This window comes from Danio rerio, chromosome 15 (assembly GCF_052040795.2).
Source record: "Danio rerio strain M-AB ecotype USA chromosome 15, GRCz13ab, whole genome shotgun sequence".
NCBI lineage: Eukaryota > Metazoa > Chordata > Actinopteri > Cypriniformes > Danionidae > Danio > Danio rerio.
The window spans coordinates 33,931,080-33,956,085 of NC_141035.1; the positions used below are offsets into that span (position 1 = coordinate 33,931,080).

The 25,006-nt window shown below is 33.4% G+C and overlaps 1 protein-coding gene across 14 annotated transcripts in view; it reads right to left on the reverse strand.

Annotated features, from left to right (window-relative positions):
* Positions 1 to 25,006, reverse strand: part of ksr1b (kinase suppressor of ras 1b) — a 98,057-nt gene that overhangs the window by 57,490 nt on the left and 15,561 nt on the right. For 6 of the 14 annotated variants that reach the window (XR_015509623.1, XM_087284365.1, XM_087284364.1 and 3 more), the window contains exon 2: positions 12,367 to 12,507. Coding sequence is in view for 8 of the 14 variants with exons in the window: in XM_087284365.1 (XP_087140491.1) it covers positions 12,367 to 12,507 (141 nt within the window). In the remaining 6 variants the exon portion in view is untranslated. Of the gene's footprint in view, positions 1 to 2,644; positions 2,793 to 4,001; positions 4,622 to 10,119; positions 10,341 to 12,366; positions 12,508 to 25,006 lie in introns of those variants that run through there. The other 8 variants (XR_015509624.1, XR_015509625.1, XM_087284372.1 and 5 more) reach the window with 4 other exon arrangements.

Sequence of the window (25,006 nt, forward strand, 5' to 3'; positions counted from 1 at the left end):
TGACCATGATTACATGCCTAAATGCAGTGAGTTGCTGCCATGTGATTGGCTGATTAGAAATTTGCGTTAATGAACAGTTGGACGGGTATACCAAATAAAGTGCCTGGTGGGTGTCAATATCAGAAAATACATCATTATTTCTTCCTCGATAAAAATATATTAAATCTGCATTAGCTTTTTTTGATGTTTGAAATCTCCTTTTCATCTTTGACCCAAATATCATCTTGAGTTGAGTCTAAACACCAAACCAATAAGAAAGCACAACCTCTCCATAAACACACAACACAATGAATAATCTAATCATCCCAGGGGGCATACCATTAATGCACATTCCTCTATTCTGTCATTCAGAAAACACAACAAAAAAACTCCACGAGCTCGCTCTATATGACCTGTATTCCTCTCGAGTTAATAAGTACGTGAATTACGGTGTTAAAACAGACATGCTGGGGCAGAGAGCAGGTGAAATGACACATACCGATACCGAGGTAAAGTCTGAACATGTTTTGAGCCTGAGTTTAGCTGACGTAAAGCAGGGAGTGATGCTCTGAACAGAAAAGCAAGAAGCATTACACTCACCTCCATCTAAACAAACAAACACAGAAACTCCCACTGTAATCTTAAGTCATTCAGCTCATTCTGAACAACTTTGCCCAAAGACCCGAAGATCAGATCGTTGAAAATGTCTTATATAAATAGATGTCATGTTTTTGAATGTATAACTGCAGGTTGAGTATGCCTGACTGCTGCACTGTCCACCTTATTCAACACCTGATTTTGTTTGTAATTTAATATGGCACATTTAACAATAATTATTAGCTCAAAGTATTTTTTAAAAATGAGCAGAAACAACACCATTCTTTAGATTTTTTTTGTGACAACTTAAATGTTTTATCTTCAATCCACCTAAATATGTTAGGTTAAATTAACTTAATCAATTTGTGTTGGAATAACATTAATGAATTAAGTGAAACCCACAGTTTTTTTTACAGTGTATATACATATAAACCTAAATTTAATTGATTAAAATGTAAAGAAAAATTATGAAACTTTGGTTAAACTTTATTCTAAGGTAAAATTAGGTATATCAACCCATCAAACTTCTAAACTCCTAATTTGCTGCTTATTAATAGTTATTAAAATAGAATAATGGGTGTAAAAAAAAGCTCATGCAGAATATGTATTTTATAAATACTAATAAAAAGCCAATATCTTAATAATAGACAGGTAAGCCACTAGTTAATAGTGAGAATTGGAACTTAATCTAAAATGTCAGCAAAGTAATATCATGCAGAATATGTAATTTATAATTACTAATAAAAAGCCAATATCTTAATAATAGACAGGTAAGCCACTAGTTAATAGTGAGACTTTGGTACTTAATCTAACATATTAGCAAAAATGATCAAGGATAATATGTATGTCATAATTACTATTAAAAAAAAACAATTATCTTAATAATAGACAGGTAAAGCCACTAGTTATTAGTGAGATTTTGGTACTTAATCTAAAATGTCAGCAAAATAATATCATGCAGAATATGTACTTCATGCTCACTAATAAAAAGCCAACAGCTTAATAAAAGACAGTCTAAGAAAAAGTTGCCTAATAAAAGTAGGCTAAGAAAAATGCTCATTTTCTATTTAAATTTCTGACGTTTTTGCATCTAAACCCTTCATTTGTACTATTTAATTACTAATAAACTGGCAATAGTTAATAGTGAGAATTGGTAGTTAAACAAAATGTCAGCAAAAAAGATTATGCATAGTATGTACTTGGTAAAACTTTACAATAAGGTTTGTATTAGTTAATATTAGTTAATGCATATACTAACATGAACAAACTATGAACAATACATTTATTACAGAATTTGTTCATGTTAGTTAGTTAACATTAGTTAATGATAATAGTTGTTTATTGTTAGTTCATCAACTCATGGTGCATAAACTAATGTTACAAGCAAGAATTTGGTTGTTAATAATGCATTAGTAAATGTTGAACTATGATTAATAAATGCTGTACATGTTATTCATCATTAGTTCATGTTAGTAAATGCATTAACTAATGGTGTGACCAAGTACTTTATAATTACTAAGAAAAAGCCAATATCTTAATAATAGACAGGTAATAAGCCACTAGTTAACAGTGAGAACTGGTACTTAAACTAAAATGCTAGCAAAATATTCAGACATTACACAACCAAAATAAATACAAAACATTAAGAAACTAGACAAAAATAGTATAGTTTTTGAGCTGGAAATGTATCAAAAAAGCTGTTGTTAGTTTAGTAGAAAGCTAATATAGCTTAGAAAGCTAGGTTAGTTTTATTTGATGTGAAGCTGTAAACATTAAAAGGTGCCAAAATGGGTCTTCTCTAATGAAAGATAGAAATAAAATAAATGACTCAAGCTCTTCAGTGGAATATCAACATGATAAGCATCTCAAACAAACATTGAATGAGGAATTTCCTCGCAAACTTGCATGTGTTCAAACAGCGTCTGCAGATTTCCCACAACCACAGAGACTCATTCTTCACTTGCGTGCAGACAGGAAACTGACAAACATGAGAAACAAAAACAAACAAAACACAGCTGACGACGACTTCAAATGCGCCGCTGACACACGAAAGTCATGCATACTGTACCATGAGAGATCGTCCACTGAAGTTGATCTTTCCTAAATCTCATATCCCAGGAAAAACAAATGAAAGTGTCTGTTCTGAAGTCAGACACACTGTGAGAGCTGCTGACAAACTTTGCCTGTTACTCGTCCTGGTCCCTCCTCCTCCTCCCTTTCCCTGCTGTCCTGCCCCTCTATCCCTATTTCCTTCCTGAGAACAGGACTGGACGCCTCTTGACACTCCTCCTCAGAGCACATGGTCACCAACTGAGGGCAACAGTCTTTCCTGTGTGTGGACTGACATCGCTTGTTATCTGAGGACGGGTCGAAATTGGTAAATAGTCAACTTAGAGAGGAATCATGCAACTGATTTTTAGGGTTACTATAGATTTTCCTCCCCATAATTTAAAAACATATTCAAATAAATAACCATAATTTTTTCATTTTCAGCTTTAACAATGTTTTCAATTAGAAAAAAACACTGAGGCACAACTTAATAATTTCTCCCAAAATTAACAAATAAATAATAGTTTGGAAGAAATGTTTAAAGGCATTAAATACCACTTTTAACAAAGTGCATCTGTACAACAAATTGAAGTTAACAATTAAAATAAAGTATGTTTAATTAAAATAAATAAAATAAATTTCTGTAAAATGAAACGCTATAAAAATAAAATGCCATAAATATGAAATGCAAAAAAATTCTATAAAATACAATACAATTTTAGAAAATTAAATCCTATAAAATGAAATGTTATAAAATAAATTCTATAAAATTAAAAACTATAAAATTAAAATTCTAGAAAATGAAATGCTAAAAAATGAAATGCTATCAAATTCTATGAGAAAAATAAATTCTAGAAAATTAAATCCAATAAAAATAAAATGATTTAAATTTTTTTATAAAATACAATACATTTCTATAAAATAAATCCCATAAAATGAAAAATTATAAAAATAAAATGCTATAAAATTCTATAAAATACAATAAAATTCTACAAAGTTAAATCATATAAAATGAAAGGCTATAAACATAAAATACTATACAAAATGCTATAGAATGGAATGCATTACATTTTATAAAAAAAAAAAATTCTAGAAAATTTAATTTTCCTATATAAAATTATATAAACTGCAATGCTACAAAATAAAAATATTATTTAAAAACTTCTATAAAATACAATAAAATTGTATTAAAAAATCTATAAAACGAAATACAATAAAAATTAAAACCTATAAAATTAAATGCTATAAAACTGGAGTGCAATAAAAATAAAATGCTATAAAATAAAATATTATAACATTTAATTATATAAAATTAAATACTATAAAATGAATTCTAAGGTGACTTAGTGGCGCAGTGGGTTGCAAGATCAACTCACAGCAAGAAAATCGCTGGTCCGAGCCTCTGCTGGGTCAGTTGGCGTTTCTGTGTGGAGTTTGCATGTTCTCCCTGCGTTCGCATGGGTTTCCCCCGCGTGCTCTGGTTTCCCCCACAGTCCAAAGACATGCGGTACAGGTGAATTGGGTAGGCTAAAATTGTCCATAGTATTTGAGTGTAAATGAGTGTGTGTGGATGTTTCCCAGAGATGGGTTGCGGCTGGAAGGGCATCTGCTGCAGAAAAACTTGCTGGATAAGTTGGAGGTTCATTCCGCTGTGGTGATCCTGCATTAATAAAGGGACTAAGCCGAAAAGAAAATGAATGAAGGAATAAATGAATAAAAATAAAAATGATATAAACATTAAATCCTATAAAATTCTATAAAATACAATTCTATGAAATTAACCTCTGTAAAATAAAATGCTGACATTGTATTCTACATGTTAAAACGTTTGCACATACATTTTTAATGCTTTCTTCATATACAAAATAAATAAATTCTGCCATACAAGTACAATGTGTGTGTGTGTGTATTTATTTATATATTTATATATACAATTGAAGTTAGAATAATTAGAACCCTGAATTATTAGCCCTCTGTTTTTTCCCCCAATGTCTGTTTATTGGAGAGAGAAAAATTTCAACACATTTCTAAACATAATAGTTTTAATAACTTATCTCTAATAACTGATTTATTTTATCTTTGCCATGATGACAGTAAATAACATTTGACTACATATTTTTAAAGACACTTCTATACAGCTTAAAGTGACATTTACAGGCTTAACTAGGTTAATTTGGTTATCTAGGCAGGTTAGGGTAATTAGGCAAGTTATTGTATAACGATGGTTTGTTCTGTAAACTATCAAGAAAAAAAATATAGCTTAAAGGGGCTAATCATTTTGTCCTTAAAATGGTTTTTAAAAAATTAAAAACTACTTTTATTCTAGCTGAAATAAAACAAATAAGACTTTCTCCAGAAGAAAAATATTATCAGACATACTGTGAAAATGGCCTTGCACTCCAAAACATAATTTGGGAAATATATCAAATAGAAAAAAATGTTAAAAGGGGGCTAATATTTCTGACCTCGACTGTACGTATATATATATATATATATATATATATATATATATATATATATATATATATATATATATATATATAAGCAACAAAACTTGCAGCTACCTCTGCTTTAACATTGTTTCTGCAAAAAAGTGTTCATTTCTTTCAAAATTACACAAACTAATTATCAAAAAACACAGTTAACACAGTAAAATAAACAGTTTTAAAAATCAGAGCTAATTTGTCATGCTATAAACCACTTTTACAGTTTTCTTTAAATCTAATCAACTCTAGCATTTTAAAAATGCCATTAAACGCAAATTGTGTAAAAGCCACTATAAAACACTTCAGACGGAGGTCAGGTGAACTTCCTTAAAACATCAGAGTTTCCTTAAAACACTGACTAAAAGACTTTAAAAGCTTAACAACCAACATCAACAACCAAGCCTCATTTATGGGCAGCAGAACGTCTTCTGACAGTGTGAAAGAGAGATTAATGAGGGTAAGTCCTCCTCTAACCTGCCACCGTGCATTTCATGCATGACAGATGATCCGGGCCCCAAAAAAGGGCCACATCAGAGGAACAAAGCAGAGCAAAAATGAGGTACAGCACAGGAAACAGAGGTTTGCTTGAGATTGCTTTCATCATCACACACTCTTTAATTTTCCTATCTCTTTCCCTTTATCTTCGCCTTAAGGAAGGCGTCTTGAAGATCCACAGGATGTGACCCACAAAAAAAAATATTTGAGTCAGGCAAACCACTCCTGATTGTGCTCTTTAGACTCACTCTGAAAAAAATATTTATTACTAGATTTACTAATGTAAGGTTGCAAACCATTTATATGGGCTGAATTTAAACAAACAAATGATATGAAGTAATGTTCGACTTAATTTGTTTGTTTAAATTCAGCCAATATAAATTGTTTATAACCACTTACCATGAAAAAATTTAAATGCAATGATTGATTTTTAGTCAGTGATCTGCATTGCTTAAACCTGGACAATCCAAACTCTGGGGGATTTAATATATACAATATATTCCATGAGCAACTTGTAGTCAATCAACACCACAAAATACAGCAAGAAATACTGAAAGCACACCATAGTTGTTTCTCCACCCATTGACTATTATGCAATGGGAAACCCCACTGCGTCAGCTGCCAACATCAGGCACTGAGTCATAATATACAAAATAATTACAGTGCAATGACGTCTCTTCTCAGTTAAAGATCATTGACCGTCGCACATAATAATCAGATATAAACATGGATTACTCTCGCATAACAGTTTTTAGTATTACCTATATGCGTCTGTCAGGGCTGTTTATTTATTTCTTTTTATCTTCTTTTTACTTTATTAGACTTCTTTTAATTTAGCTTTCATTAACATTTAGTCTTTCTTTAAATTAATAAAAAAATATTTCAAACTAATACAGAAAATAATATTTAAATAAAACAAGCACATAATAATAAAAAAACGCATATTTAGTATACAAAAAAAGACTAATCATACACTGTAAAAAGCGAAAACTTAAACAAGCTACTTCGACCCTAATTAAATTAATTAAGTTTGACAAACTGTAGTTGTCAGTAATAAATTATTTTTAGCTCGCTTGGTGATTTTTCAAAAATCCAATTCATTTTATTGAAAATAGTAATTATTTAAAAGTAGCATCTAAAAATAGTTGCTAATAGATACATTAAAAACAACAACATGCAAATAAAAAATCATAAGGCTTTCAATTTTTGGGACCCCTGGGGTAATTACATTATATTGGTGCCCATTGACCTTATGGCTCTAGGTTCAACTTTCTGACACCTTTACGTCACTCACATACAGTCAAAAGAAATACAGGCCACAAATGGACATGGAGGATGGTCTCCAAAATTAAATGATGAATAGACTTGGGCATATTGACATATGCGCGCCGTTGTGTGCAAGGTTCATTTATATCCACCTCAAAGAATATTGGGGTCAAGGGATAAAAGGTTTGGCAACCCTTGCCTTAAAGGAACATAACTTCAATATACTTTTGATGAGCTAAGTGCTGTATATATTTTAGGAGAAGTTTCAAGTACACTAATATCAACTGAACAAGTAGCATTCTTGTCACCGTATTTCAATTCAGTAGTAATTCAGACATATCTGGCCATATTTTATATTATGAAAGTATACTTTTAATTATAACAGCAGAAAACAGCCAGTGAGTACACAACTAGTTTACATCTCCGAATTTTGTTTGTTCTCCAATTATACCGCGGTGTATATTTTATCAACTAATTCTTAGCATATTTGGTTTATGAATATGCATTGTGAGATTTTTTTTTATCAATAAACTATAATTGCTTTGCCATTTTTATACATCAACTTCTACAAAGTTTTCTTTAAGTTCTGCAGTTAACCATTTACTATACTGTATATATTTAATATATTGATTGATATTTATATATATATATGCATGATTATGTTTCTATTTGGGCATTAAGGTCGTACTCACACTAGGTACAGTTGCCCCGAACCGGGCCAGAGCACGCTTGTCCCCCCTCCCGTCTTCCCCGACAGCCCGCACTCAGCCCACAATCAGGCCTGGGCACGCTTACGTCATCGATGCTGCGCTGTTCAGTGAGAAGCGCTGTCACTCAGCAGCACAGTGGAGATTTCTCTAGTTATATCGTTTCAGTCTGTTTGATATGCAGTGACATGGAATCAAATATTTCGCCAAACAGTCCTTAGAGATGCAGTGACACGCAGTCAGATATTTTACCAAACAGATCCGCCACTTTTGGCGCTGATAAACAATCATAAAGCCCTCGTGCTGCAGGAATGAGGAGGTTTGCTGAAGGTGCGCAGCTGTCGCGCAGTGAGGGGTTTGCGTGTTTAATAAGCTACAGCAGTTTGCGTTCACTGAACAGTAAGAATGATTAATAAATCCATATGAAACAGTCCCTTAAAAGTCATGTCTCGCTTTCAGTTTCGCGCTTTGGCGCGTTTTGCACTCACACTACAAACGTACCGTGCCAAAGCCCAAGTGAACCGTGCTCAGGCCCACCTACTCCAACCGGGCAAGGGGCGGCCAAGTGAACCGCGCTTGAGCCCGATTCAGCGCACTCACACTTCTCAAACGATCCGGGAAACGGGCCTGGGCACGGTACGGATGGCATAGTGTGAGTAGGCCCTAATTAATACATGATATGGGTTTATAAGTGTTTAGATTAATAAGGGGAGAATTTAGTAAGTCATGTAAGCAGAACTGCAAGCTATTAAGTATACTTAATATTTCATTATCATTACTTAATATATATTAGAATATTTTATTATCCTTTTGTGTATTTCTCAGTCATGAAGAGATACACCAAAAATTACATGTAAATTTAAGAGTATATTTACATTTTAAGTTCCTTTAATTGTGGTATGCTAAAACATACTAGTAGTATACTTTGTTATATATATATATATATATATATATATATATATATATATATATATATATATATATATATATATATATATATATTATAAACTATAAACTATATAGTACATTAACTAAACATAATTTGATAGAGTAAGCACTTTTTCCCAAGCAAAACCTGATGGAAATTGACGACCTAAACACTAAACACCATCTTCTTGTTTAGTACAAAAAGCAACATTGGCTTACTTATGCTACTTGATTTGATGTTTTTAATGTATTTTAATAACATACAGATGTGTTTAAATGTGACGTAAATGTCTAAACACTTATAAACCAACTGTAATTTCATATCCAGGGCATGATATCAGATACAGAAAGGTGTGATGTCGCAACCTCAGATATGAAAATTCTGATATTTCTTTTGCATGAATATCTTTAGCCACCGTACGATAGTCACTAGATAGTCCCCAACTTCTAGCAAATGTAAACAAATACAAAGCAAGCATAAAAAGGCAAAGGTGTTTCCTCATACTTCTGTAGAGTTACATGTATGTAAAATACCTCCAATGAAAAATGTTTCCTTAAACTGTGTAATCATGCAAAAATAAATTGCTGTGGGGCCCAGGCTCATTTTGGTATTCCCGTGCTCTTCCGGAGAAAGCCCTGTCCCATTATATTGTGACAGACGGTGTATAGACTGTTCTGTTAGAGTGGGACACAAGGCCTACCTCTGTGTCCTGATAGATGCATTCCTGTGCTCTGAATCACACTGTATAAAGCGCATTATCATAGTTTATGTTAAGCGTAAGTTATCAAATTTACTGGATAGTGACAGTCAAGAGTTGTGTAAAATAAAATAAAATAAAATAAAATGACAAAATAGACAAAAATTAATCAAGTACAAAGTACTGTACAAAGGCCAAGAGGGTGGTAAATAAAATAAAATAAAGTTAGACAAAAACAAAATACTTAAGAAAAAATAATTAAGGTGAAATAATGTAATTTACTGTATGATGGTTAATAAAAATAATAAAAAATAAATAATAATAAAAATAAATAAAGTAAACTAAAAAGTTTGGCAAAAACAAAATAATTACGAAAAACTAAATTAATTTAAGACCAAATAAAAATTGTATCAACAATACAAAGGTCAGGAGTTGGGTTAACAAAACAAAACAAAACAAAACAAAGCAAAGCAAAACACACACACACACACACACACACACACACACACACACACACACACACACACACACACACACACACACAGACACAGACACAGACACAGACACAGACACAGACACAGACACAGACACAGACACACACAGACACACACACAGTATATTATATACATATGTATAATAAAATGGTAATATAAATAACAAAAAGCACATTTAAAAAGACTAACAATAACTACTTAAAATATTTCTGAGATTTAAATCTGAGTTTGTTTACTTCGTTTTGTGCTGGGTCACCGCTTGGTTATAAAATCTGTGCCCTCAAGCCAAACCAGGCCACAGGCTGATGTTGACAGACAGAAATGGACAGTTATGACTATAAAATGACAATTCAAGCATTTTAGGACACCAAAGAAGAAGCAAAACTGGAGAAAACATAATAAACAACAAAAACTGTCCTACCGCAGTGAGTGAAGTGAAGCGGTCACCTAGAGGCCAGTCGATAGGCCTGCGGTATCAGAGGCCAGTTGAAAATTGTCCAGAAATGGAGTATATATACATTTACAGTTGTGTTTCTCAGTCTTGATTATCTCCCTGTTTGTCTGTTTCCGTGTCTACTGAAGACAAACAAGTATGTGCATTTACCAAGCATTCATGAATGCAATGCTGTTCTGGTGTATGACTGTTTGGAGGGGGCAGAGAGAGACACAGAAAGAGAGAGAGAGAGAGAGACCCTCTTTTGGAGCCAAAAATAGTCTGGCGGAGAGTTTTGGACAGTGGCTGACGCTGCACATTCTCAGCTTTGGAGTGAGATCAGGTGTGTGGATCCACAGACCCCTGAAACACCACAGCAGGGAGCAAGAAAAATATCTTCCTCCAGTGTTAACGCTCGGTAAACATTCTTTTGTCTTTTTTTATAGAGACGTTCATTAAGAAGCTGAAAAAGTTGTTTTTAAAGAGAAGCGATGCATTGTGCTTTCATCATTTACATATTGCTGGATAACAATAACAAGCTAATTTCCTTATTTAGGCAATAATAAAAAAAATATTAAATTAAAAAGTTATGAATAATTGAGAAAAAATTTATAAATTAAGACAAAATAAAACTTATATTTACTGTAAAAAGGTCAAGAGGTCAGGTAATAAAATAAGACAAAACTAAATGAAATAAAAACTAAGTAAAATACAATGAAATAAAAATAAATCAAATAAAAAGTATTAAACTTAATTAAGAAAAAAATAATTAAGACAAAATAAAACTGAAATTGACTGTGTAATGGTCAAGAGTAGGGTCGATAAAACAAAATAAAATAAAATAAAATGTAACAAAAGTTGGACAAAAAAACTAAATAATTACAAAAAAAACTAAATTAAATTAAGACAAAAAAATTTAAGCTAAATTTAAAAAATGAATTAAAACAAAACAACAAAATTACAAAAATAAAAAAATAAACTAACAAAAACAACAAATAAAATCAAAAAGCAAGAAATATTGCTGGGTTACAATAACAAGCTTATTTCCTTATTTAGGCAATAAAATAAAATAAATGAAAATAAAATAAATGATAAAATATATAATTAGAAAAAACTAAATTAAATAAATCTTACATTTTCTGCACAAAGGTCAAGAGTTGGGTTAATAAAATAAAATAAAAAGTAACAAAACTTAGACAAAAACTAAATAAATAGGACAAAATTAAAATAATTCAAAATAAACTAAATCATTTAAGTTAAGACAAAATAAAAAAAAACCAAAATGAAATGATAAAATAAACAATAATAAATAAACAAAATAACAAAATGACATAAAATAAATAAATCACCAGTCAAAAACAACATAATACAATAAAAGCGAGAAATAAAGCTGCATTACAATAACAAGTTTACTTCCTTATGCAGGCAATAATAAGAAGTCATGCTATACAGAAGTGCCTTGCTCAGGCATGTGATCAATGAGTGATAAAAAAAGAATGATAAAGATCCTTAATTGTTATTTTTGCCAAATGCTAGACAGATATCTTATCTTGTAACACAGTGTGATAAATATCTTGCGTTATTAAGATTTTATCCTGTGTTCAAAAGTGAAAGTAAAACATCTATTCATATAAATCCAATTTCAATACGGAAATCAGCAAATTAAAACAACAATATTATTAATTTATATATAAGTAATTTAAACAGAGGTCAGAAAATAGAGTCCCTAAAATTAAGTAAACTCTGTTTACTAATGTTTGATAAACTGGTTACTTGGTTATAAATTTATGGTAACAAGTTATGTTATTTAATTGTTATCATACTTATTTTATTTCTATTCAACATTTTTTATTGTGTAAATGTAGAGTAAATGTGAACTAAAACATAAAAAATGTGAACTATAACCAAACACTAACCAGAAATAAAATAAAATAAAATTATCATTTATTAAAAATAAAAAAGCACTTAAAATAAAAGGCAGTAAAATAGACAAATTTTAAACTCCTTAAGGCATAACAAAAATGTGAAACAGACCAAATTAAACAAAACAAATTGAATGAAATACAATTTATAATAATATGCAACTCAAATGATCATAAATAATCATAAAAAAGTTCAATCAAATGTATTTAATAGCCAAAAATTAAACGAAGCAGGGACTTATGGTCAACTTTAAAGTTCCCCAAGGAAATAAAGGAACTAAGAAACAGAGCACGAGTGCACATGTGGTGGTACCTCTATAATCTCTGGCCGGAGGTTGATGGTGTAGAGCCAGTCTGTGAGGTTTGGGTACGAGTCCAGCGCCAGCGGTCGATCTCTCTCTGCAACACTGCGCTTCCAGTCCAGCTGCTTACTGATGTACTTCACCAGCTTCTCCTGCAGGGGGCAATCAAACACACACAGAGCTATGTAATATATCGGTTTGCTTTTTAAAGTGATACAAACTACTTTTTAATCATCATTCAAAATAAAATAAAGATTTTTGTTTTAATTAAAAGTAAAGTTTATTTAAGATATACATTTGCTGTTCATTTTACTTAGATGAAGATGACTTTTTTTTGTAAAGCAGAAGATAAATATGATTCTTAGCTGAAACAGTGGTCCATGGCTATTCACAAGTTTCAAGTCAACTGTTAATGGCACTATAAAAAAAGTCAATCCATAACAAAATGAATACGTGTGGTGCTGTGGTTTGTTTGCAAGTTTTATATAGTTAGTTTGCAGCATCCAGAATAAGCATCAGTAGCATTTTGATGTACACATCCTCACTCTCGGTAGAACACACCAGTAACTGTTTCCATCAACTCATTTTTGTGTTGTAACCATTTTAGTACAAAAACAAAACAGTAACTTAGGGCTGCACAATATATCATTTGAGCATCGATATCACAATGTGTGTGTCCGTGATAGTCACATTGCAACATATGCAATGTCGAGTAGGGATTATAGATCACTAGAAACCACAGGTCTAAACACACTATATTTAATATATTTTCTTTTCGACTTAGTCCCTTTATTAATCTGGGGTCCCCACAGCGGAATGAACTGCTAACTTATCCAGCATATGTTTTACGCAGCAGATGCCTTTCCAGCTGCAACCCATCTCTGGGAAACATCCATACACACTCATTAACTATGGACAATTTACCCTACCCATTTCACCTGCATGTCTTTAGACTGTGGGGGAAACCGGAGCACACGGAGCAAACCCACGTGAATGCGCAGAAAACATGCAAACTCCACACAGAAACACCAACTGACCCAGTCGAGGCTCGAACCAGCGACCTTCTTGCTTTAAAGCGACAGCACTACCTACTGCGCCACTGCATCGCCATAAACACGCACGCACACACACACACACACACACACACACACACACACACACACACACACACACACACACACACACACAATAGAACATTATAAAAACAATATATTACTTATTTTAAATTACTATAGTATTTAATGTGGGAAATCATTAATAAAAAGTTATTAGAAAAATAAGCAAATAAATACTATTCAATCACTGGAGTAAAATATAAATATAGTATTATACATTTATTAAATGTAAAAAGATTTGTAATACATATAAACATGTATTATAGCCTTTACATATTAACTTTCTATTATTTCCTTTATTATAATGAATCAATTAAATGAATTAAACCTGTCCAATTTAGGTTGTATATATATTTCTGAAAATGTTTCAGCAAGACCAGCAATTGACTATCTGCTAAACTGATAGCACTAAACTGAACATATAAATAATGACGGAACATCTATGATGACTGATAGAAAACTGTTCCATCTATTACACTGAATGGCGACCGGAAACAATGTTCCCCATTCACCTGTCACGATCGCCATATTTGTGAAATGGTATACACTATTGTTAATGTGTACAATATTTATTAACAATACACATAAAAATATATTGATGATGATGTCAGAGAAGACGTTAATAACATTAACATTTGTCATAACCATTTATGGTTTGCCTAGATTAAGTGTGCTGGATTGTGTGTGCCTGAAATGTTTTTGTCAGAAAACCAAAAGTTGGACCAGTTGGAAAAGATATGGCATAAATCTACATCCTATTTCCCAGCTAACTGACGAAGGCTATTGTAGCAATACAGCCCTAGAAGGAGAATGATATAGATCAGAAACCGGAATAATAAAAAAATAAAGACAAGTTTGATTCGGATAACAGTGCTTACACAAGCCAACATAAACAAAAGGTAACCCTGAAAATAATATCTCGTCTCTTAAACAGACCAATTGCTTTGATTTATAAGATCTTGATGTATCATGGGTGGGTTTTTGTTTTTGCCTGCATTTCTCATTTGACTCAAATAAAATAATAATAAAGGATCACAGTTTTAACTAAATGTCGTCATTAATGTTTTCCCTAAAATGTCTAAGGATATTAACATTAAATATTCAAAACTATCCCTTACACATGACATTAAGCTCTTTGTGGATTTAAAAAAAAAAACTGGATGACATTGGCATGTTTCACAGCACTTCAGAGAAAAACAGCCTTTTCAAAGGGACTAGTCAGATGCCAGAGAGAAGATTGAAAGAAAAATGAGGGACAGGCATGTGATAAATTCAGTGCAAGCACTTTTCTGTAAACCGTTGTGTCCGCAAGAAAGTGTTGCAAAGCGAGAATAGACAGAGGAAATCCCCATGTGTGACTTCATTGTAAAAGGGTGGGCGATGAAAGTGTGTGTGGTGTGTCAGTACAACAACCTACAGTGTACAAAAAAAAAAAAAAACTGTACACAAACACACCACACTCACATTTTCAGTTTAAATACCAGTACATAAATCTACCAGTAAAAAAACATTAGATGAATATTGGGTTATACAGTAGAAGTGGTTCTCAATTCCAGTCCTCGAGACCCCCCACACAGCACATTTGTATGTCGCTCTTATTTGACACACAGGACCAGTTCATGGACCTCTCTGTTAAGAAGTTGATGATCTGATGAGTTTTTTTTTACTATTATATAATGTTATATGAACAATATCACATGAGTAGCAGTGTGATGTGTATGTACAGTTGAAGTCAGAATTATTCGCACCCCTGTTTATTTTTTTTCCCAATTTCTGTTTAATGGAGAGAAGTTTTTTTTTTCAACACATTTCTAAACACAATAGTTTTAATAACTTAGTTCTAATAACTGATTTATTTTATCTTTGCCATGATGACAGTAAATGATATTTGACTAGATATTTAAGACACTTCTATACAGCTTAATTAAAGTGACATTTAAAGGCTTGACTGGGTTAATTAGGTTAACTAGGCAGATTAGGGTTATTGTATAACGATGGTTTGTCCTGTAGAATATCGGAAAGAAAATAGCTTAAAAGAGCTAAAAAAATTTTACCTTAAAATGTTTATTAAAATAATTAAAAACTGCTTTTATTCTAGCCGAAATTAAACAAACAAGAGTTTATCCAGAAGAAAAAAATATTATCAAACATACTGTAAAAAATTCCTTGCTCTTTTAAATAAAAATAAAAAATCTATAACAGAAACAAAAATAAATAAATCAAAGGGGGGCTAATAATTCGGACTTCAACTGTATATCAGCACTGGTGGGAGGCGTGCGCCTTAGTCACATCGCACTGCTACTCATGTGATATTGAGTTTATACAACAGTTCAACAGCAAAATCGTTTATATAAAAAAAGAAAATCAAACACAGAGAATCTAAAAACCCTTTTGTAGGAGGAACTACTTTTTTCCGCCGTTCATTCACATCTGCAGCTGACGTCAGAACAGCAGAAACCGTTGCTACCTCACCAACGTCACTTGAGAGCTAGTATTTGAATGATTCTCTAGAGTAATGTCTAAAGTGATGACAAAACAGGTGGTTTTGTTTACATTTTAAGATTTTAAGGCTTAAAGGCATGAAATGTCAGCAGTCTTCGGAGATTTCCCAGTATTTCTCTGTTGCAATCAGGATATCACAATAATAAACCACGATAAAGCCAAAGCAGAGCTAAGACAGATTATTTTTGAGTTTGTGATAAGATTTGATCAGCTGTAGTTTGAAATTACGCCGAGTCTCTGTCCCTATCCTGTGGATGGACATTGTCAACCATCTCTGCTCTGCTACAAAACAACTACATTCCTGCCTAAAAAAGTACACTATGTTGTCCAACAGCTGTGATACATGTCAAAGTGTAGTCCTCTGCTTGCCACTCGTGTGGGCGGAGAGTGACGAGGCTGTATGAATTCTGCTTTTGCAGAATAGCAGCCATTCAGATTTGAGAACAGGGCAGAACCATTGCATAAATTTAAATATGCATATTCATTCATTTTCTTTTCGGCTTAGTCCCTTTATTAAACTGGGGTTGCCACAGCGGAAAGAACCGCCAACTAATCAAGCACGTTTTTTTACGCAGCAGATGCCCTTCCAGCTGCAACCCATCTCTGGGAAACATCCACACACAGTCATTCATACACATACTCATACACTATGGACAATTTAACCTACCCAATTCACCTGTACCGCATGTCTTCGGACTGTTGGGGAAACAGGAGCACACAGAGGAAACCCACGCGAACACAGGGAGAACACTCAGAAACGGCAACTGAGCCGAACCGAGGCTCGAACCAGCGACCTTTTTGCTGTGAGGCGACAGCACTACCTACTGCGCCACTGCGTCACTAAATATGCAAATGAGTAACTATTTCAGCCAAAATAAAATTGTTTTAAAGGTTTTCTGCATAGGTGGTATTGTTTTTTTTTCACTTTATTATTCAGAAAATACTGCAAACAACGAGAAAACAACAACAAAATTACATTTATTTATTTAAAATCAGCCACATTTTGTATGAACAAACCTCTTAGTACAAAACATCAGAATAAAGATATCAAAAAAACTGTGGGCAGCACAAAGGCACAGTGCATAGCACAACGGCATCACAGCAAGACGATCACTGGTTAGCTGGAAAGGCATCCGCATAAAACTTGTACTGGATAAATTGGCGGTTCATTCTGCTGTGGTAACCCCAGATTAATAAAGGGACTAAGCCTAAAAGAAAATGAATGGATGAATGAATGAATAAAACTGTGAAACTGGTATAACTGCTGTTGAAATAATTATTTATGGCTCAGTGCAGGAGAAAATGGCCTTTAAAAATGTGCATTACACATAAAAGCTACAGACACAAATGAATAAATTGAAACCAAATAAATAAATAGTTAAGTGCATTTTTAATGTTTTCTGAGAAAAAAAATCCAGAAAGCCTAAAATTTCTAAACTGACAGGTGCATGAAGAAACTGCTTTTGTCTGCAGTTTCTCTTAAAACAATCCAATAAAGTTGGAGGCGGACAGGAACAAAGACATTTCTGATGGTGCCCTCCCTTTGTTGCCATAATGCTCGCTCTACAATAAACAGCTCGGTCTATAAATAGCCAGCGGTTATCATGGTAAAGGAGTCTGGACTCTTTCTCACGGGGGCGTCTGCTTTGACTTTATGGCTGGAAAACACTCGCTGGCTGCAGCCAGAGTCCCTCTGACATCATGGAGCAGCGTGACACTGCGGTCCGCAGGTTAACAGAAACCACCACACACCTGCCGCTGAGTAGGTACAAGCTCAGACACCTCCGAGATAACCACAGCTGCTACTGCGCTCATAAAGAATAGGCTGCTTTCACTCACTGAAACTATGAAGAATGTTTATAAAGATTGACAACACTATTGCTAATGCTTAGAATAGATTACACTAAAGATTAAAATAAAATCAAAATGTAACTTTCTTGGTAAAAGACTTGTTCTCATAAGAGGTCTGGTGCTTTTGTTTGGCTTCAGTTAAGTCACTTTATTGACCACAAACTGTGTGGTGGAAACAATGACATTTCCCTTTTTTGCATACACTGTAGTTTAAGCTGTGAATTTGTAACTAAAGATGTAGATATAGATACCTTCACATGTAGATACAGCTAAAGCTACACACACACACACACAAACACAAACGCGCGCACACATACACACAACACAAGTCTAGCTGTAGATTTCAGATATACAGTACATATGGATGTAAACATGGTTCTAGTTAGCACTTAATAAATAAATAAGAAAGTTTGTCAGAGACAATTTCTTTTTTCGGCTTGCATTCACACACATACACTTCGGAGGACTTGCTTGTCCATGTGGGGGAAACCAGAGCACTCTGAAGAAAGCCAAGCCAACACGGGGAGAACATCCAAACTCCTCACAGAAATGCCAACAGACCCCGCCCGGGCTCGAACCAGCAACCTCCTTGCTGTGAGGTGACAGTACTACCCACTGCGCCACCGTGCGTCCCCCATTTCTCTTATGAAATAAATAAAATAATGTTGTAATATAGCAAGGATTCATAAATCTAATCAGGAAAAAACATTTGTGGTATGATCTATTGTTTAAATTATTTTTTTAAAAAGGGAACAGCTACTTTTTGAACATTAAAAATAATAATAAGTATTTATTAAACGAAAACCGAGAATATTAGAAAGATTTCTGAAGGGTTGAGACTACAGTGATGATGATGAAACCCATAAAAAACTGCAATGATACTTTACTATGTTATGTACATTATCAAACGGTGAGTTTGTAGATTTATTCCAAGGAGTTAGACGTTAAAATTAGGAATGTCCCGATCAGTTTTTTTGCCGACTAGTGCAAGCTATTTGATTTTGGGTATCCCGATCCGATACTTCCATAATAAAAAAAATTGAATAAAAAAAGAGCGAAACAACAGATTAAGGATTTTGCTTATTTTTTATTTAATTCGCCCTATTTTAGCATTCAACAACTCAGTTAACAAACAGAGCACTTCTGTGAGTAAGCTTGAACAATCAAGTAATAAACAACATCAATTCTTGACTTTTGGACTTTAGTGCAACAGTAAATATAAAAAAAATCCAATATAAAAACAAATAGCACCTCAACTTAAAACACCCGGCAGGCAATATCTAACAGTTTGCTATGGCAATGTTGTTGTCATCTTCAGACCGCAGACATACTCGCGCTTTCCGCTTCAAGTTGCCTCCGTGTTTTACTTTGCCGGCATTTAACCAATAGAGTCTCTGCAACAGAGTGATGTCATGCCGCACGCAATGCTGTTTCTGTGTGAAGTCAAGAAAGAGGTCTGTGCCACGGCATAATAGATGTATTTAAAATAATGAGAATATACATACAGTTGAAGTCAGAATTATTAAACTGACTTTAATTTTTTTTCTTTTTTAAATATTTTTCAAATTATATTTAACAGTGCAAGGAAATTTTCACAGTATGTCTGATAATATTTTTTTTTCTGGAGAAAGTCTTATTTGTCTTATTTTGGCTGGAATAAAAGCAGTTTTATTTTTTTTAAAGCCATTTTAAGGTCATAATTATTGGCCCCTTTAGGCTATATATTTTTTAATAGTCTACAGAACAAACCATTGTTATAGAATAACTTACCCTAACCTGCCTAGTTAACCTAATTAACCTAGTTAGGCCTTTAAATGTAATTTTAAGCTGTATAGAAGCGTCTTGAAAAATATCTAGTCAAATATTATTTACTGTCATCATGGCAAAGATAAAATGGTAACACTTTACAATAAGGTTGTAAAGTCGAATATAAATAATTATATTTATATTCGAGTCCTGATCAGGAGATAACGTTTGATTCCGATCAAAGCTGATACCGCATGATCAGGCCTGATTGCTGATCACGTAATTGATTTGGACATCCCTAATTAAAATCTGACCAGCTTTAAACTTTTAATCGGTAGAGTGTATTGACAGACAAACTTAGAATTTTATTAATACAAACCCAGACTTACGGGTAAAAAACATTTTTCGTATATTGTTGATGCAGATTGATGCATTTTATTTTGTAATTTACATGTAAATGAAACTTCAGGTCCAATACTGAAGAGAAAGCATAGACAAGCAACAGAAGCATTGCTTTTGCAAGTGAACACAACCATAAACCTTTCAACTGCATAAACCAAAACTACCCCAATATTACTGATCTGAAAGATTAAAGTGCTACATATATGACTGTGCAAATTTTAGGAGAGTTGGTAGACTCAATCTTCTCAATCTGTGGTTTGATCATCATTATGAATTCAATGTAAACAATGTCTTTCTAAAGAACTCTTTTTCTTCCCTATAGTTATCTTGGGTTAGGAGGTGGATGCCGGATGTTTGGGAACACAATGATGTAAAACAGTTGTAGGAGGAAACGATACAAAACTGTAATGAGAATAAACTTTTGCTCAGGTGTTTGGAGAATAATTATAAAAACATTTCAGATGTTGTGCAAAGAGACAGGTTAACTGGTTAGTCCAGATAGCCAATCTGTTGAGGATAAATCCAGCCTGATCTCACAAGAAAACGTAACTATTTTATGGTTTGTCTCTTTAATGGCGAGTTCAGTTGTATGAGAAAGTACAATTTTTAAAAGGAGGTGAGGCACCCAGCTCCACCCAACCATAATTGGGGGATGAGCAAATCTTACTAAATTGTATGAATGAGTTGAAGTCAAAAAGTCACAAATTGCCGTAAGAAAGTGCTGGATAATCACATGATTTTTTTAATACACATCAACAAATCCATTCAGTAAATGTGCTTTAATATAGTTTATTTCCAAGTATTATTAATATAATACCTTGCCTATCTTATTAATAGTAATGTAATGTAATGTAATGTAAGGTAATGTATTTTTTATTTAATGACATGTCAGCAACCAAAGCTATTTTCATGGCAAGAAAATTTCAATAATAAATATATGATTAAAAACAACAAACATTAAATACATGAATTAAATACGATTTTTAGAGTTAATAGACTATTTTCACATTTCTGGGTTTCTCAGTAGCAGAAGTCATCATAGCTAGGTAAACTTAGAGCGCAGTGAACGGCAGAGTACAACAAAAAATATTTTTAGAATCCTATTTGCTGAAATAATAAAAGAAAAACTACTCAATGGTGTTATCAAGACTTTCAGACAAAGAAACAAATTGTGTAAGACTGATGACGACTTAAGCCTGGTTTATACTTGACGCTTTTGTGACATCACTGTCAATGTGACATCACTGTGTGTGCGAAGGTTCGCTTTGGGTGCGCGCGACAAGATTTCAGTTGGTGGAGGGGGCGATTATTTTTGAGACTCAAGTGAACAGTTTGTCTGAAACAGGTAGGACTGTACTGACATCTTTATGATCGGTCTATGCGTGATCATAGGGAGAACCAGATGACCAATAAAAATTGGCTAGAAATTGCAACAGCCGTGATGAAGGAGAAAAGATTTTGGAAAAGTTTGGAAAAACTTGAGGGATAAGTTTGTTAAAACAAAAACAGATTATTCAATTACAGAACCATGTTTTTTCAACATTAATTTTGAATTTAAAATAATTCAATACAATTATAATTAAGAAACAAATTATTTATTTAAAACTATTATTTTACTGAACAAGTAGATATGAACCTATCCGTTTACAACACTGCTCTGTTTTTCTTTCTTTTTTTTTTGGACTTTATTGGTGATAATGGTTAATTCTTTAAGAAATATATTTGTAGAGCAACCCATATTCTGTTATCATTAATATTTTAATCAACTTTAACTGTCCAACAAATGCAAGGAATGCATCAAAGTTTGATTTTTTAAAAATCTTGAATGGTTATATAAATCTTTATTATGATTATAATAATTTTTAGAAATAATTAATAAAACCTCAATAATATTAATGAAATGACGTAGTTCCGGAAACTTGCTACTTCTCTGTTTATTCGTCTGATCTTACGGTCAGTTTCTTTTGACTGCATCCTGTCGTTTTAAAGAATATCACAATGGCAAATGCATAAAGGAAAAAGTCTTGTCCGTTTCGTGGATGTGAAATTATAAATCAGGCTTTAGACGCTGCAGTAGAAACACCTCGCATAAGCAGTAGTTTGGTTTTTGTAATTTGACACAAAGATGATACAATATACACACAAGTACACAGAAACGTTCATACATAAAAAAAAATCTAAATATTAAAAACCTTCAAAGATTTAAAATGATGATGACTGTTCACAAGTCATAACAGTCTTGTGAAAAGGGTGAATGCATGACAAAAAAAATTGTTGTAAAAATAATTTTGTTAAAAATGTCCTCAAGAGAGTTCATTTCATAAAAAAAGTCTTCTGGAATCATTAAAAACAGGACAGTCCTCTTATTAATAGAATAAAAATATTTATCCAATTCCATAGAGAGCATTTTAGAAGGTATATGCATCTTGACATTTCCACCCAACTTTTTTTTAAAGCTGATGTAGACTCTAAACTGCTAATGTGCACTAGTCATGGCTGTTTCTCAATACATGCTCTTGCATTCATGTTTTCTAATGCAACGTCATTATCAACATGACAAAGTTCAATATTCAAAGTTCCTATATTCAAAAACGCGAGTACAGTGGATGCATGGAAGATCCCGGATGTGTTCTTGATAATGCATACTTCAACACAATGTTCACTTGAAGTGGCAGATGTATTTTATCATTTTTACACCAGCATGAACAAGGTGCTAGTTTAGAGTTAGTGCTCTTGCTGGTTCGGATCCTTATCATCAAGTAAGCCTTTGCTTTTCCATGGACTAGAAAGCCACCATAGAGCCAGGTCTAGCTAAACCTAAACAGTCACTGAATACGTCTCATCATTCCCAATAATGCAGCCACAGGAGCACCAAATACAATCATCCCATCGATGTTGCATTGATATTAATGTTAATGCCGTTGCAAATTTATGAATTAGGACATGTTCAAGCAGCATGCCGTAGCTTGTGTAAATGAATATAATAGTGCTCAATGATTTAGACCTAAATCAAAATCTTGATTAATTGAACATTTTAACTTGATTATGATTAATGAATGATTATTTTATTCATTTATTTTATGTTTTTGCACTCGTAGTTCACTGACAAGCTTTAAACAGTAAATATGCCCACACATTAAAGTGAGAGATTTCTGAAGGGTGCATTACTTGATTTTAAAAGAATTGAAGTAAACAAACACTATCTACTATCTAGAATTATTTACTGAATATCAACGCTGAACAACTGAAAAAAAAAAACACACTTTGCCTAAAACGCAGCTCTCTGCGACACCCACCATCGTCACCACTACCAAACCGACCAATCACAAAGCACGCGCTACACATCGTTGTGATGTGCAAGTACATATTTTTGAGAGATGCGAGATGTGGTATGCGAAGGCTACTCCAGACAGTACATGTCCCCTTGACAGAACTATAATATCATAATAATATAATAAGTATAAATCAAGATATAATAAGAACAATTCAGCCTTAACAGAGTAGTTAATTTAGTTTGTGGCGCAGAGTGATCGTTTGAGAGCCGCGTGCGAAGTATGAACAGTACTTAAGAGTGAAAATGAAACTGAAAGCGTGCACATCATTTGAATAATCATATCACATTTTAGAGTTATGATTACGACAAGCATTTGATATGTTTTTCTTTCACAGCGAACACAGTTGTATAACTACTCTAGTCTATATAATGTTGATTTTACCAGTGAATTAAATGGTCTTATAATTTTGTCAAGGGCAGATTGCAAGCATAGGCCTATATCTCAAACATAATTCAACATGAAAATTATTATAAGTAGGATAGAATTATTTATACAAACCAGTAGACCTACAAATAATAATATTGTTGTTTTACCTCATGTTTCAGAAAAAAACAATAATTGTTGACTCATATTAACCTTTACATAAAACATTTTTTTACATCAACAGAATCATGAAAAAATCATGATCTTTACTTTCTGCAAAAAAAAAAAAAAAAACGCGATTCTCATTTTAGCCAGAATCGCGCAGCTCTAGGCTGTAAACACCTTTTTTTCTGCTGTAAAGTTGGCCACTTTAAGAGTGGGGTCAATAGAAACTTGCTCTATTATGAAGCCAGGACTAGTGGAAATTTGATGAATTGCATTTTACTTTTATATTAGCTTTACAAGGGAGAGGGATGTTGGCGCTTAGTCTCCACGAGAACGCAAGTCTGCTTCTTAGAATTGAGAAACAGCCACTAAGTTGTCTACAAGAACCTTGGTAGGTCACAGTGGCAAATCAACCTGCACCTGTAGCCCAGCAACCAGCCACCTGTGCAGCTGATTAGCTCTCCATTTGAATCTCTATATAAGGTCAAGGCACTAGGGAAAAGCGCAGCTGCGGCATTGGACCGTTTTACAAGCTATTAACACCACTGAGAGACACAACATCAGACGGCGGCTTGATGTAGGATGACTATATCATCACTTCACTCTGGCAAAACGGCCAAGATAACATGTATCACAGTCTTCAAAAGAGAATTAGAGCAGCATGTCATTAAAGTTTTAGGAGCTCTATAGCGGTCTGAGATGGTGTCCAGGCTCTTTTCTCTAAGTACCATCTGAGAATGCCCCTATTTGATGTTGATTTGATGCATTGGTCTGCCACAAGCGAACCTCAAACACAACGGGGTGTTAGCTTGCACCAGACACAGCCTGGCACAATGTGCAGGAGCACGCCTGTATTCAATGACTATCTCTCTTCTCATCTCATCTGCCGTCTCCGTTACACCTCTCAAGGGGCGGTTGGAGTATGGGGCAGGGGGGACCTGCTTAACTAAAGTGTCCATGTGAGACCTGAGAGGGCAGATCAAGAAACTTTTGTGACATTTGAAAGAAGCTGGCCTCGCAAGAAAGGCCTGTAGATGCGTTTTAAGCTTCACTTTAGAGGACTAAAACCTACAGTGATTGTGCCTGTTTTGAAAGTTATCAAAAAGTACATTGGAAATCAAGAATGTAGCAAGTGTGATGCTGATTTCATCACTATGGTTCCTGATAAAACA